Consider the following 13,796-nt stretch of genomic DNA (forward strand, 5'->3'; position numbering starts at 1 on the left):
TCAATTTCCTGATTACTGCCACATCTGTTTCAATCAAGAAATCACTTCAATAGGAGCTGCCTGACACAGAGAAGTAGACCAAAAGCACCTCAAAAGCTAGACATCATGCCAAGATCCAAAGAAATTCAGGAACAAATGAGAACAGAAGTAATTGAGATCTATCAGTCTGGTAAAGGTTATAAAGCCATTTCTAAAGCTTTGGGACTCCAGCGAACCACAGTGAGAGCCATTATCCACAAATGGCAAAAACATGGAACAGTGGTGAACCTTCCCAGGAGTGGCCGGCCGACCAAAATGACCCCAAGAGCGCAGAGACGACTCATCTGAGAGGTCACAAAAGACCCCAGGACAACGTCTAAAGAACTGCAGGCCTCACTTGCCTCAATTAAGGTCAGTGTTCACGACTCCACCATAAGAAAGAGACTGGGCAAAAACGGCCTGCATGGCAGATTTCCAAGACACAAACCACTGTTAAGCAAAAAGAACATTAGGGCTCGTCTCAATTTTGCTAAGAAACATCTCAATGATTGCCAAGACTTTTGGGAAAATACCTTGTGGACTGATGAGACAAAAGTTGAACTTTTTGGAAGGCAAATGTCCCGTTACATCTGGCGTAAAAGGAACACAGCATTTCAGAAAAAGAACATCATACCAACAGTAAAATATGGTGGTGGTAGTGTGATGGTCTGGGGTTGTTTTGCTGCTTAATGACCTGGAAGGCTTGCTGTGATAGATGGAACCATGAATTCTACTGTCTACCAAAAAATCCTGAAGGAGAATGTCCGGCCATCTGTTCGTCAACTCAAGCTGAAGCGATCTTGGGTGCTGCAACAGGACAATGACCCAAAACACACCAGCAAATCCACCTCTGAATGGCTGAAGAAACACAAAATGAAGACTTTGGAGTGGCCTAGTCAAAGTCCTGACCTGAATCCAATTGAGATGCTATGGCATGACCTTAAAAAGGTGGTTCATGCTAGAAAACCCTCAAATAAAGCTGAATTACAACAATTCTGCAAAGATGAGTGGGCCAAAATTCCTCCAGAGCGCTGTAAAAGACTCATTGCAAGTTATCGCAAACGCTTGATTGCAGTTATTGCTGCTAAGGGTGGCCCAACCAGTTATTAGGTTCAGGGGGCAATTACTTTTTCACACAGGGCCATGTAGGTTTGGATTTTTTTTTCTCCCTAAATAATAAAAAGCATCATTTAAAAACTGCATTTTGTGTTTACTTGTTTTATATTTGACTAATGGTTAAATGTGTTTGATGAGCAGAAACATTGTGTGTGACAAACATGCAAAAGAAGAAGAAATCAGGAAGGGGGCAAATAGTTTTTCACACCACTTTATTCAGGGGACTGTGACGGCCATTCCAGAACATTGGACTTCTCCCTCTGCATGAATGCCTTTGTAGATTTGTGTTTTGGGTCATAGTCTTGTTGGAATATCCAACCCCTGCGTAAGTAACTTCACCTTTGTGACTGAGTCTTGAACATTATCCTGAAGAATTTGTTGATATTGGGTTGAATTCATCCGACCCTCGACTTTACCAAGGGCCCCAGTCCCTGAACTGGCCACACAGCCCCACAGCACAATGGAACCTCCACCAAATTTGATAGCAGGTAGCAGGTGTTTTTCTTGTTGTTCTTCTTCTGCCATGCAAAGCGCTTTTTGTTCTGACCAAATAACTCCATTTGTGTCTCATCAGTCCAAAGCACTTTGTTCCAAAATGAATCTAAATGAGCATTTGATACAACAAGCGACTCAAGAGGTCATCCAGTAGTGGGGACCCAGCCAGTACTTTGATGGGGGGAGCAACCAGGAAAAACTTGGGTTGTTTGTGGAAAAGCCAACAGGGGGCGCTCACCCTGTGGTGTGTGTGTGTGTGTGTGTGTGTGTGTGTGTGTGGATCCCAATATCCTAGTGCAGCGACAGATACACCCCGAGTAATGCAAAAACGGCCGCCGTCCTTTTGTTGAGACATAAAACCGAGGTCCTAACTCTCCGTGGTCACAAAAGATCCCTGGGGGTCCGGCAGAAAAATCTTGATGTCCTGGCTAAACTGACTGTCCACCATGGCCTGGCCATTCTGGCCCCCTGATCATCCCGGTCTCCGATTGGCTAAATATCTCTCACCACTTCACCCCCTCAAAGCTCATGTGTGGCGAGCGTACTGGCAAAAATGGCTGGCAGGGCATCATTCAAGGTGGATGCTTAGTGGCGTCTGAAGAAAGTGCTACGGAAATGTGAAGAATTAAAATGAGTTACGTGGGGAAATGAATCTGGCTTACGGTGAACACGCTAAAGAAGTCGTACAATGGCAGCACAAACAGGACACGCCTTTAACTACTGCACATGCAGATACTGATCAGTGTTTTCTTAATTAAAATATTTTCACATAACTATTTTGCAAATTCCATTTGTATTTTTTTTTTTTTTTACATCTGCACATTGTTCTAACTCTTATCGATTTTTAAGGGAGTACTGTTCTATTTTCTTGACGTTCTGCTGTTATAACAGAGGTGTGTAGACTTTTTAAAATCCAATTACTTACACTCCTATAAATACAAATTTAAATACCGACATTCAATGTATAAGTTTGAGCTGATCCGACAGACCCTCGTGCAGCCCGATCTCACAAAACAGTGCTATGAAGAACATGTGACCGATTAATAAACCGATTAAGACCAATAACTGGCATACGGCCTGGTGGTGCAAAACAGCAGGAACCCGAGCTCTGCAAGTGAAGAAGAGAAAGCCCGTCTGCCTACCTGTGTCCGTGTTTTTGGCGCAGATCTCCGACAGCCTCTCCCCGGGACTCTTGTCGGGCGTGTTGAGCAGGTGCGGCCTCAGCAGGGACTTGAGCGTCGAACTGATGGCAATGAGCAGCAGCTTGGCGTGGTAATCGCAGGCTCTGGCCATGGTGGCATTGGACAGTTTGCACAGCGATGCCTTCATGGCTACGATCCTAGTTGATAAGACCTGAGGGGTGGAGAAGCGTTGAGAATCACAGGATGTAGGCAGCAGCTACAAGTCTTCAACAAATAAAGAGCACATACAGTCATAGGAAGAAGTTTAGGAGCCCCTCTCAGCCTGCTTAATAATCGACTCTCCTTTCAACAAAACAGATACCAGTGGTGTGTCTCTCATTTCCTAGGAACATAGGAGTACTGCGGTGTTTTCTGAGCAAAGATTTTTAGAGACGCAGTATTTAGTTGTATGAAATGAAATCAAATGTGAAAAACTGGCTGTGCACAAATGTGGGTCCCTTTGTCATTGTGCCGATTTGAATGCCTGTCACCGCTCAATGCTGATTACTTGTTTGGATGAGCTTGTCAAGCCTTGAACTTCATAGACAGGAGTGTCCAGTCATGAGTGGTCAAAGGTATTTAAGGTGGACAATTACAAGTTGTGCTTCCTTCCCTTTGACTCTCCTCTGAAGAGTAACAAACAGCATGGGATCCTCAAAGCAACTCTCCAAAGATCTGAAACTAAAGATTGTTGAGTCTCCTGGTTTAGGGGAAGGCTACAAAAAGTCATCTCAGAGGTTTAAACTGTCAGTTTCAACTGTAAGGAATGGGATCAGGAGATGGAAGGCCACAGGCACAGTTACTGTTAAACCAACTCAGGTCTGGCAGGCCAAGAAAAATACAGGAGCGGCATATGGAGAGGCAGGATTGTGAGAATGGTGACAGACAACCACAGATCACCTCCAAAGACCTGCAAGAACATCTCGCTGCCGATGGTGTATCTGTACATCGTTACAATTCAGAACATCTGTATGGCAGCGTGATGAGAAAGAAGGCCTTTCTGCACTCACGCCACAAACAGAGTCGCTTGTTGTATCAAATGCTCATTTAGATTCATTTTGGAACAAAGTGCTTTGGACTGATGAGACACAAATGGAGTTATCTGGTCAGAACAAAAAGCGCTTTGCATGGCAGAAGAAGAACAACAAGAAAAACACCTGCTACCTGCTGTCAAATTTGGTGGAGGTTCCATCATTTGTGGGGCTGTGTGGCCAGTTCAGGGACTGAGGCCCTTGTTAAAGTCGAGGGTCGGATGAATTCAACCCAATATCAACAAATTCTTCAGGATAATGTTCAAGACTCAGTCACAAAGATGAAGTTACTTAAGCAGGGGTTGGATATTCCAATAAGACAATGACCCAAAACACAAAAACATTCATGTAGAGGGAGAAGTAGCTAGCTAGATAGATACTTTATTAATCCCAAAAGTCCAATGTTCTGGAATGGCCGTCACAGTCCCCTGACTTGAATATCATCGACAATCTATGGGATGATTTGAAGCAGGCTGTCCATCAAATTGAACTGAACTGGAGAGATTTTGTATGAAGAATGGTCAGAAATACCAACATCCAGAATCCAGACACTCATCAGAGGCTATAGGAGGACAGCGTCTGGAGGGTCAAAGGAGCAAAAGGAGGCTCAGCCAAGTATTGATGTCATATCTCTGTTGGGTGCCCACATTTATACACCTGTCTAATTTTGTTATGTTGCATATTTTCTGTTAATCCAATAAACTTCATGTCACTGCTGAAATCCTACTGTGTCCATAAGGCATGTCGGATATTAAAAGGAAGTTGCTACTTTGAAAGCTCAGCCAATGAGACACAAAACTCCAAAGAATTAAGAGGGCTTCCCAAACTTTTTCATATGACTGTATCACCAGTCTTAGCGCCACAGCACTGGTGGCCAGTGCCCTTTAGAAATGAATTTAAAATACTCTGAATAATCTCAGTCTGTCGTACCTTCTGGGGTCTCCGTCTCCCTACACTCCTCTACTACAAACATCCATCCATCATACAACCCGCTATAACCTAGCACAGGGTCACGGGGGTCGTCTGCTGGAGCCAATAACAGCCAGCACAGGGCACAAGGCAGGAACAAAGCCCAGGCAGGGCGCCAGCCCACCGCAGACTACAAACATCGGTTTGCTTATCATTCACAGAGCAGAGTGTAAAAATAACAGGCGGCCTTTCGCTCTAAAAGGCTAACATACTTTACAGACGGAGCTGAAGAACACTGAAAAACATCTAAAAACCCACCACTGTAATTGGGCCTTTTCAAATGATTTTTTATGCAGCATTTATAAAGGACAAGACTAACTGTCCCCCACAGCGCTGCCCACGTAGTAGTGAAACAGGACAAACTTTAAAAGTCAATGGAAAGAAAAGTAATAATTTGTATTGAGAAGAGTTTCTATTGATTAGCTTTCGAATCCGAGGGCCTCTTGATATCCAAAATTTGTGCTTTTGCTATCAGGGGCGAGAATGTAGCTCTGATCTCTTTGCCAAAAATGTAAAAAGTTGGCAAGGTATCTCTGGCCAAGTGGAAAGTACAGTAGGTACAATCCAATGTTAAACGTTGGCACTGTATCTGATCGTGGAGCACGTACCCCGCGTGGGGAGAAAAGCACGAGATCATGAGGTCTCTGCCAATCAGCAGCTACTGTACCCTCTAAAACACACAGAGCTCTGATCTCTCTCTGAAAAACATCAAACGTTACTCCTTAACAATCTCTAGATGATGACGTCTGCTGAACAAACACCTATCGCTAGCTAAGCGGGTGTGAGGTGCGCTCCAACATGTGGCAAGAGGCAGAGGGACGCCAACGGAGGCTGGCACGTAAGTAAGGAGGTCCCGCCTCCCCCTCCCCGAATAAAATCGGTGCCACAACTGAACTAGGAATCTTAGTGCAATGAGAGAAGTCGCAAAATAAACCAGAATGTTCAAGCAAATTATAGAAAAAAAGCCGATCTAAACTCGTGAAGTAGTTCTCTCGTGAAAAGCGGACAGACGGACAGACAGACATTGGATTTTATAAATATACTGGCTGTCCCCGCGGCTACGCCACGTAGTAGTGAAACAGGACAAACAGAAAGGCATTGCTAGCTAAGCAGAGGCAAGTTGCACTCCAACATGTGGCGACAGGTAGAGCGACTCGAACGGAGGCTGGCATGTGAATGAGGAGGGTCCCACCCGGCTCTCCACTCCTGAGGTCACGCTTCCCCCACCCCATGGCCTGCAGCCGATGTCTTTTGGATTTGTGCAAATAAAATCGCTGCCGCAAGGGAACTAGGATTCTTCACACGATGAGAGACGTCGCAAAAATCAACCGGAATGTTCAAGAAAATTCTAAGAAAAGAAAAAAAAAAAAACAGATCTCAATCAGTGAAGTAGCTCTCTCGTGAAAAGCTGACAGACATACAGACGTTGGATTTTAAATCTATCAATCATGTAGCGCCTTTCATTTCGATGGATAGATGACACTAGCCATCCCCTGCGGCTTTGCCCGCGTATTAGCCGGATCTCTACTCCTGACGTCACTCTTCCTCCTCCTCCCCTCCCCTCGGCCCACAGCCTCAGTCTCGGATTAGCGTGAATGCGTCGCACCTGCAAGTGAACTGTGATTCTTAGCGCATTTAGAGAAGTCGCAAAAATCAACCGGAACGCCCCAAGGCAGATGCATGAGTGAGGAAGGCCCCGCAGCCCGATGAGTCTTTCTCGGATTCACGCTAATAAAATCGGTACTGCAAGCAAACTCTGATACTTAGCACAACGAGAAAAATCGCAAAAATCAACGGAATGTTCAAGCAAATTATAGGAAAAAAAAAAAACGATCTAAAATACACATACATACATGGATGTAAAACGTGAATAAAAACAGGATACAATGATTTGCAAATCCTTTTCAACCTCCATGTAACTGAATACACTACAAAGACAAGATATCGAACGTTCAAACTGATAAACTTTATTGCAGTTTTGAAAATCTTCACTCATTTTGAATTTGATGCCTGCAACACGTTCCAAAAAAGCTGGCACAGGGGCACGTTGACCACGGTGTTATATCGCCTTTCCTTTTAACAACACTCAATTAGCGTTTGGGAGCCGAGGACACTAATTGTTGAAGCTGTGGAGGTGGAATTCTTTCCCATTCTTGCTTGATGTACAACTTCAGTTGCTCAACAGTCCGGGGTCTCTGTTGTCGTATTTTGCGCTTCATAATGTGCCACACATTATCAATGGGAGACAGGAGTGGACTGCAGGCAGGCCAGTCTAGTACCCGCACGCTTTTACTACAAAGCCATGCTGCTGTTACACATGCAGAATGTGGCTTCGCATTGTCCTGCTGAAATAAGCAGGGACGTCCCTGAAAAAGACATCGCTTGGATGGCAGCATATGTTGCTCCAAAACCTGTACGTACCTTTCAGCATTAATGGTGCCTTCACAGATGTGCAAGTTACCCATGCCATGGGCACCAACACACCCCCATACCATCACAGATGCTGGCTTTTGAACTTTGCGCCGATAACAATCCGGATGGGCCTTTTCCTTTTTGGCCCGGAGGACACGACGTCCATGATTTCCAGAAACAATTTGAAATGTGGACTCGTCAGACCACAGCACACTTTTCCATTTTACGTCAGTCCATCTCAGATGAGCTCGGGCCCAGACAAGCCGGCGGCGTATCTGGGTGGTGTTGATATATGGCTTTCGCTTTGCATGGTAGAGTTTTAACTTGCACTTGTAGATGTAGCGACAAACTGTGTTAACTGATGATGGTTTTATGAAGTATTCCTGAGCCCTCGTGGTAAATTCCTTCACAGAACGATGTTGGTTTTAAATGCAGTGCCGCCTGAGGAATCGAAGGTCACGGGCATCCAGTGTTGGTATTCGGCCTTGCCGCTTACGTGCAGATATTTCTCCAAATTCTCTGAATCTTTTGATGATATTATGGACAGCAGATGATGAAATCCCTAGATTCCTTGCAGTTGTGCGCTGAGAAACGTTGTTCTTAAACTGCTGGACTATTTGCCCACACAGTTGTTCACAAAGTGGTGAACCTCGCCCCATCCTTGCTTGTGAACGACTGAGCCTTTTGGCGGATGCTGCTTTTCTACCCAATCATGACAAACACCTGTTTCCAATGAACCTGCTCACCTGTGGAATGTTCACAACAGGTGTTTTTTGTACATTCCTCAACTTTCCCAGTCTTTTGCTGCCCCGTCCCAGCTTTTTTGGAAAGTGTTGCAGGCATCAAATTAAAAATGAGCGAAGATTTGCAAAACAACAATAAATTTAATCAGCTTGAACGTTACTTATCTCGTGTTTATTGAATATAGGTTGAAAAGGATTTGCAAATCATTGCATTCTGTTTTTATTTACATTTTACACAACGTCCCAACATATATATATATTATATTAGGTGGCACGGTGGCGCAGGGGGTAGCGCTGCTGCCTCGCAGTAAGGAGACCCTTAAGGGTTTGTTGCCCGGGTACTCCCTACGTGGAGTTTGCATGTTCTCCCCGTGTCTGTGAGGGTTTCCTCCCACAGTCCAAAGACATGAAGGTTACGTGCATTGGCGATCCTAAATTGTCCCGTGCGTGTGTGCGTACCCTGTGTTGGCTGGGATTGGCTCCAGCAGACCGCCGTGACCCTGTAGTTAGGATATAGCGGGCTGGATAATGGATGAAGTCAGAGTTTTGCCCGTCAGACCTTCCTGGAAGTGAAGCCCGTTAAATGATTTTAATGACCTCCTGCATCTTCGTGACCCTGGACCACCTTCAGCCCCAAGATGACCCCTAAAAGGCCATGCTAGTGAGACGAACACAAACACCTCAAGATGATTGAACGGCTGTACACATTCAGCCAAGCTGTGCTCACCTGCTGAAGGGCCTGGTTTTGCCGCATGTACTCCTCATGCAGTTTATCCACGAGATTGTGGACCATGTTTGGCTGGACGTGCAGCAAGATGTCCCACCAGTCATACCCAGTTACCATGCAGTACTCCAGCAGAAAAAGAAGGTGGCGTAGCGATGTGTTCATATCCAGCGTGTGGCCCATCGATGGGGACACCCTCAGCATGTGCAACTGAAACAGACAGAAACCAAACCAAACCATCAGGCCAGCCTCTCGGCCAAAAGATGCCATTTGTCATCCTTACTGCTGTCATTTCTAAGGACAAGTGGACTTGCCCACCTACAACTTAAACAAAAACAGTTTGGGACTTTTGACGTTTCTATGGAATCTCCTTACCTTGCCGTGGTTGTCTATGCCAACGAGAGCCAGTGACGTCCATGAGAGCTGAAGGGCCTTAAAATGGACCAACACCCCAGTGGCCCGCGACCTTTTGATTGCCGGTTCGTCACGCTGAGAGGCAGGCGAGGTCAACATGCCCATCACCTGGAGCGAGAGGCGGTGAACAATCTGAATGCTGCCATCATGAAAGGCCAGAGCCAAGCCTGAAAGATCAACATGAAAACCATTAGGAAGCCCCTTTGAGTGAGTGTGCTGCAGTTACTGTAGTTGAACCCTGGGGTGGTCAGAGTGAAGAGATAATAAGACCAGCAGTGACTGCACATTAAAAAAAAAGAGGAATTCAAACCGATATCGAAACAAACCCACTTCCAACTTTTATATAATCTAAACAATTCTGGCACCCCCAAGGACCTCAGAGCAGCTGTTTTAACTTCATACATTCGTGAAGGCCTTGGAGGGGCCGATCCTGAAACTGCTCTGCACCCTAGTTCCACACCATCTTGATGCTTTGGAGTTTGCCCACCAGGCACACACCGGTTAGGAGGAGTTCTCTGATCTCTGAGCTCTGAGTCTACTCCCACCAGGACAAAGCTGGCACCATGGTCAGGAGCATGACCTTCGATTTCTCAAGCACCTTTATAATCATTCTGCCAGACAGACTTGATGACCATCTTAGCATTGTGCATCCTGATGCCTCCTCAGTCACCTAGATTATGGACTACCTGACCAACAGACGTCAGTTTGGAGTCACAGATGGTGATGTGTAATGCTGTGGCACCTCAAGGACCCATCTGGTCTCTCTACCTGTTTATCTTCTACACAAGGGCATCTATTATGATGCGTCGGAGTATAGGAGGCTCGTGGAGGACTTTGTCTTGTGGTGCAAGGAAGACCAACTGTAGCTCAACATCAAGATGGAAGAATCAGTGGTGGGCATCATGTCAAGAAGCCCCTGAAACAACGAGGATGCTGAAGTGGTGCACAGCTAAAGGTATCTGGGGATCGGTATGAACAGCAAACTAGACAGGTCTGATACCACAGTGGCACTGAAGACTTGACTCCCCGAGGGGGCTCAGGTGATGTGATGTGAGCAGCAAGATGCTGGAAATGCGTTACCAGCCCAGAGCAGAAGTCAGGTTATTCTTCTACCCAGTGGTCTCCTGAAGGAAGCCACCTGCATTCAGGCAAAGCAAAATGTCTGCATAAACTTCTCAGGAAAGTGAGCAGCATCAAAGGACTCACCCTGGACACTCAGAAAGCTGCTAATGAAAAGGGCAAAGGTGGCAAAGCTGGAAGCCATCATGAACAACTCTGCCCATCCCCTCCAGAGGGCACTTTCTTGGAGCTCTTTTGGTGTGTTAAGAACCACCTCTGGGGATCTTTTCAGCCCGAGGCCATCAGCCACTTCAACACAGGAAGAAAGATGTAATGGGAACCCGTCGTGTTCCTGGTAATACATTTCATTTTATGATTTTATTTTTTTTCTTTTATTTCTGCCATCATTATCCTAATTAAATGTAGCTAAATGAAGATTTACCCAAAGCAATTTATTGCAACAAATATTATATAATACAGTAGACCCCCGCAAAGTCACGGTTCTGGGTTCGCAGACTCAAACGTTCGCAGATTTTCTCTTAGAACCGAACTATTAATTGTTAGCGGAAAGTGCAAAGATCCTCCGCAATTTATGGCTTTTTTCGTGGCAATACTGTGCTGTAGAGAGAACAGGAAGCAGCCACTGAGGGAAACGCGGTTTGAGAAAGTGGCCAATCCGAGAACGTTATTTATTCCTCCTGGTTGCTGATTGATTGCTGCCCTGCGACGCGTCTCCAGTTGAGTGTCCTCGTGTTTTCCATTTTATTATTCTTAAAACGCACAAGATGTCGCCAAATCGCCCTGCACCTTCTAAGGCTTCTGGCACTAAGCCTAAGCGCCAGGAGAAGTTTAAAACACTCCAGGAGAAGGCTGAACTACTGGAGTTGCTCCGGGAACTAAAGTTATGCTGCAGTAGTGCACCACTATGGCATTAATGAAAGCACCGCACGAAACATAAAGAAGAACGAAGCAGTGATCTGGAGTACCGTATCTGTAAGTTTCTGTGATAGTGCCAAAAAGGTAACGACCGTAAGGAATAAAAATATCATCAGGATGGAATCTGCCTTGGCACTGTGGATCACCGACTGCAGGAAGACGAACATCCCCTGTCAGGGATGCCAGGGGCAACGACCCGGCTGGAACGCCGCGAGGGACCGGATGTGGGTCTGCGCCCACCCTGGATCACGTGGGGGCCACCTTCCTGATTGCTTTGGGGGCCACGGGTTAAGGGCATGGAAGCCCCACCCTGCAGGGGCCCGTGGTCACCGGAAGGAGGTGCCCCAAAGCCTTGGGGACCTGTTCCCTCAGCACTTCCGCCACACCAGGAAGTGCTGGGGTGGGGGTTTAAGATTAGGAAAGACAGCCGGCACTTCCGCCACGCTGGGGTGTGGCCAACGAGGGAATGCCGGGAGCCACCTGGAGCTCATCCGGGAGAGAATAAAAGGGGCCGTCTCCCTTCATTCGAGGCTGGAGTCGGGTGGAAGAAGGACAAGGCACAAGAGAGGTGTGGAGGCGGCCCGAGAAGAAGGCATTTGTGGCCAGGACTGTGTGTGTTGGGGTTTGTGCACTGTTTGGACTAAGTCTGAGTGACGTAATCCTTTGTAAATAAAATACGTGTGGTGGTGACAAACAACATGTCTGCCTGTCTGTGTCTGGGTCGGCTCCACACCCCTTAGACGGTAACATCATCCATGAGAAAGCATGGAAATTGTACCAGCAGTTTGCTACAGGAGACAATGTAGCAACTTCCTACCAAAATGATCCTGAAACCTATAAAGAAAAGCCAGCAGGAAACCCCACCTGAAGACGATGACCCGTCCAAAGATACGATGACTCCTGAAGAAGAGGCGCCACCCGAGGAGTTTTAAATCCTGTGCATCGTATTGCACATCATCATCATCATCATCAATATCATTCATCATTGCGAGTACCCGTACATTTGACTGTATTTTAATTAAATGAAATTATTACGTATTTACTCTACTTATAACAAAGAAAACTACAGCGCTTACCAAAGAAAACGCGCTTGCATGAATTACAGTACGTATAGCGGCAACATCGGTACTTTACATTCTAGCACCGTGGGAGACATAGCAGTTCAGTACTGTACAGTATACGGGTTTACCTTTACATTCTGTTTTTAGGTAATGTATTAAGCGGAGTTTGCAACAAAATTAAAGTGCTCTGGGGGTATATTTAGGGTTGAAACTATAAAAATAGGCATTTAAAAGGCATTTTTAACCACATCCAAAAGTCACGTTTTTTTGCAATTCGCGGGTGCTCTAGGAATGTAACCCCCGTGAATTTTGGGGGTGTACTGTACTAGAATTACATTGGGTGGCACATGAAAAACTGAACCATCTCCGACTCCAACGCCTTAGCCTGTACATGAAACAAAAGATATGCAATACAAAATTCCAATTGCAACTGTCTGAAGGAGCCATGTGCAATAAGATACACGTTTTTCCTTATCGTCGTCCTTCAGTTCTTGGACACAAGCCATTCTGTACGGCTTCATATGTAGCGACTGCCAAGCACGTTGACAAGACCTGCGCGAAACATTCGCTTATTGTGTCAATTTACGTGTCGATTTCCTTGGGCTTCTGGCCATCCATTCCTGAATATCTGCTATGACTGCAGGTGTACGAACGGACGGGGTCCGACCCAGTCTTACGCCACTTCTTTACCAACTCATGAATAACGCTCGTTTCTGGTAGGTTTGAAAATGTCCCGCGTTCCCTTAAAAGAACCGGTAGACGCCTCCACTATTCCAATCCTCTGGTTCTTTTTCACGCCCGTCTGTACCCACTGGCTCACAGCTTCCTTACTAATGCACAGTTGGGGCTGAGTACCCCATCGTGACGACGAGGCTCCGTGATCGCGTCGGCACCCGCCAGTTTAATAACTCGAGCCAGCCGGTCAGAGATGGTTCGCTTTTTCTTGCGCCAACCTGTATGTAATCGAAGTAACGCAGATGTAATCATGAAAAAAAATTCGACCAGTTTTCGACCTCCCTAAGTGTGAAAATATCATTTTAATATAAAGTTTGATTATAAATGGAGATAAATGATTGTGTATCGATATTATCAATTAGTTATGATGAGAAACAACGAGATCTGAGATTTGAGAAATATTGTGTAACTGGCAGGGGTTCTGGTCAGCTTTTCCTCCATCTCAATATACGAGAAAGTTGAGGGCAGCGCACTCCCGATTGTTTTGGTTTCCAGTACTGATAAACATGCCATTATTATTATCTAAGTCCGCATAATCCTGAGCAGGGTGGGCGGCCTACCCCAGAAAGCACAGGGCACGTGGCAGGACCAATCCCCGGACAGGGCGCCAGTCCACCGCAGGGTGAACACACACACGGGCCACTTTAGTGTTGGCAATATGTCTAAAACTGCGCATCTCTGGACTGTGGGTTGAAACCCACGCAGACACGGGGAGAACATACAAACTCCACGCAATGAGCACCTGGGATGCAAATCTGAAGCAGTGATAAAGCCTGCTATACGCTACGCATCATAAAGTAGGACCAGTCCTCTTTGGTTTTAAAAATGATCAGTTTGTTCAAATAAACTGCTTAAAAAAACGAAAAACCCATCAGATCACAATGGGGGAAAAAATCCAGCTG

The 13,796-nt window shown here is 45.9% G+C and overlaps 1 protein-coding gene across 1 annotated transcript in view; it reads right to left on the bottom strand.

Annotated features, from left to right (window-relative positions):
- Nucleotides 1-13,796, bottom strand: part of med16 (mediator complex subunit 16) — a 98,906-nt gene that overhangs the window by 35,987 nt on the left and 49,123 nt on the right. Inside the window, exons 8-10 of the mRNA XM_039767154.1 lie at nt 9,065-9,270; nt 8,693-8,899; nt 2,772-2,982 (exon numbers count right to left, since the gene is read on the bottom strand). Coding sequence (XP_039623088.1) covers nt 2,772-2,982; nt 8,693-8,899; nt 9,065-9,270 — 624 coding nt within the window. The remainder of the gene's footprint in view (nt 1-2,771; nt 2,983-8,692; nt 8,900-9,064; nt 9,271-13,796) is intronic.

This window comes from Polypterus senegalus, chromosome 10 (genome assembly GCF_016835505.1).
Source record: "Polypterus senegalus isolate Bchr_013 chromosome 10, ASM1683550v1, whole genome shotgun sequence".
Lineage (NCBI taxonomy): Eukaryota > Metazoa > Chordata > Cladistia > Polypteriformes > Polypteridae > Polypterus > Polypterus senegalus.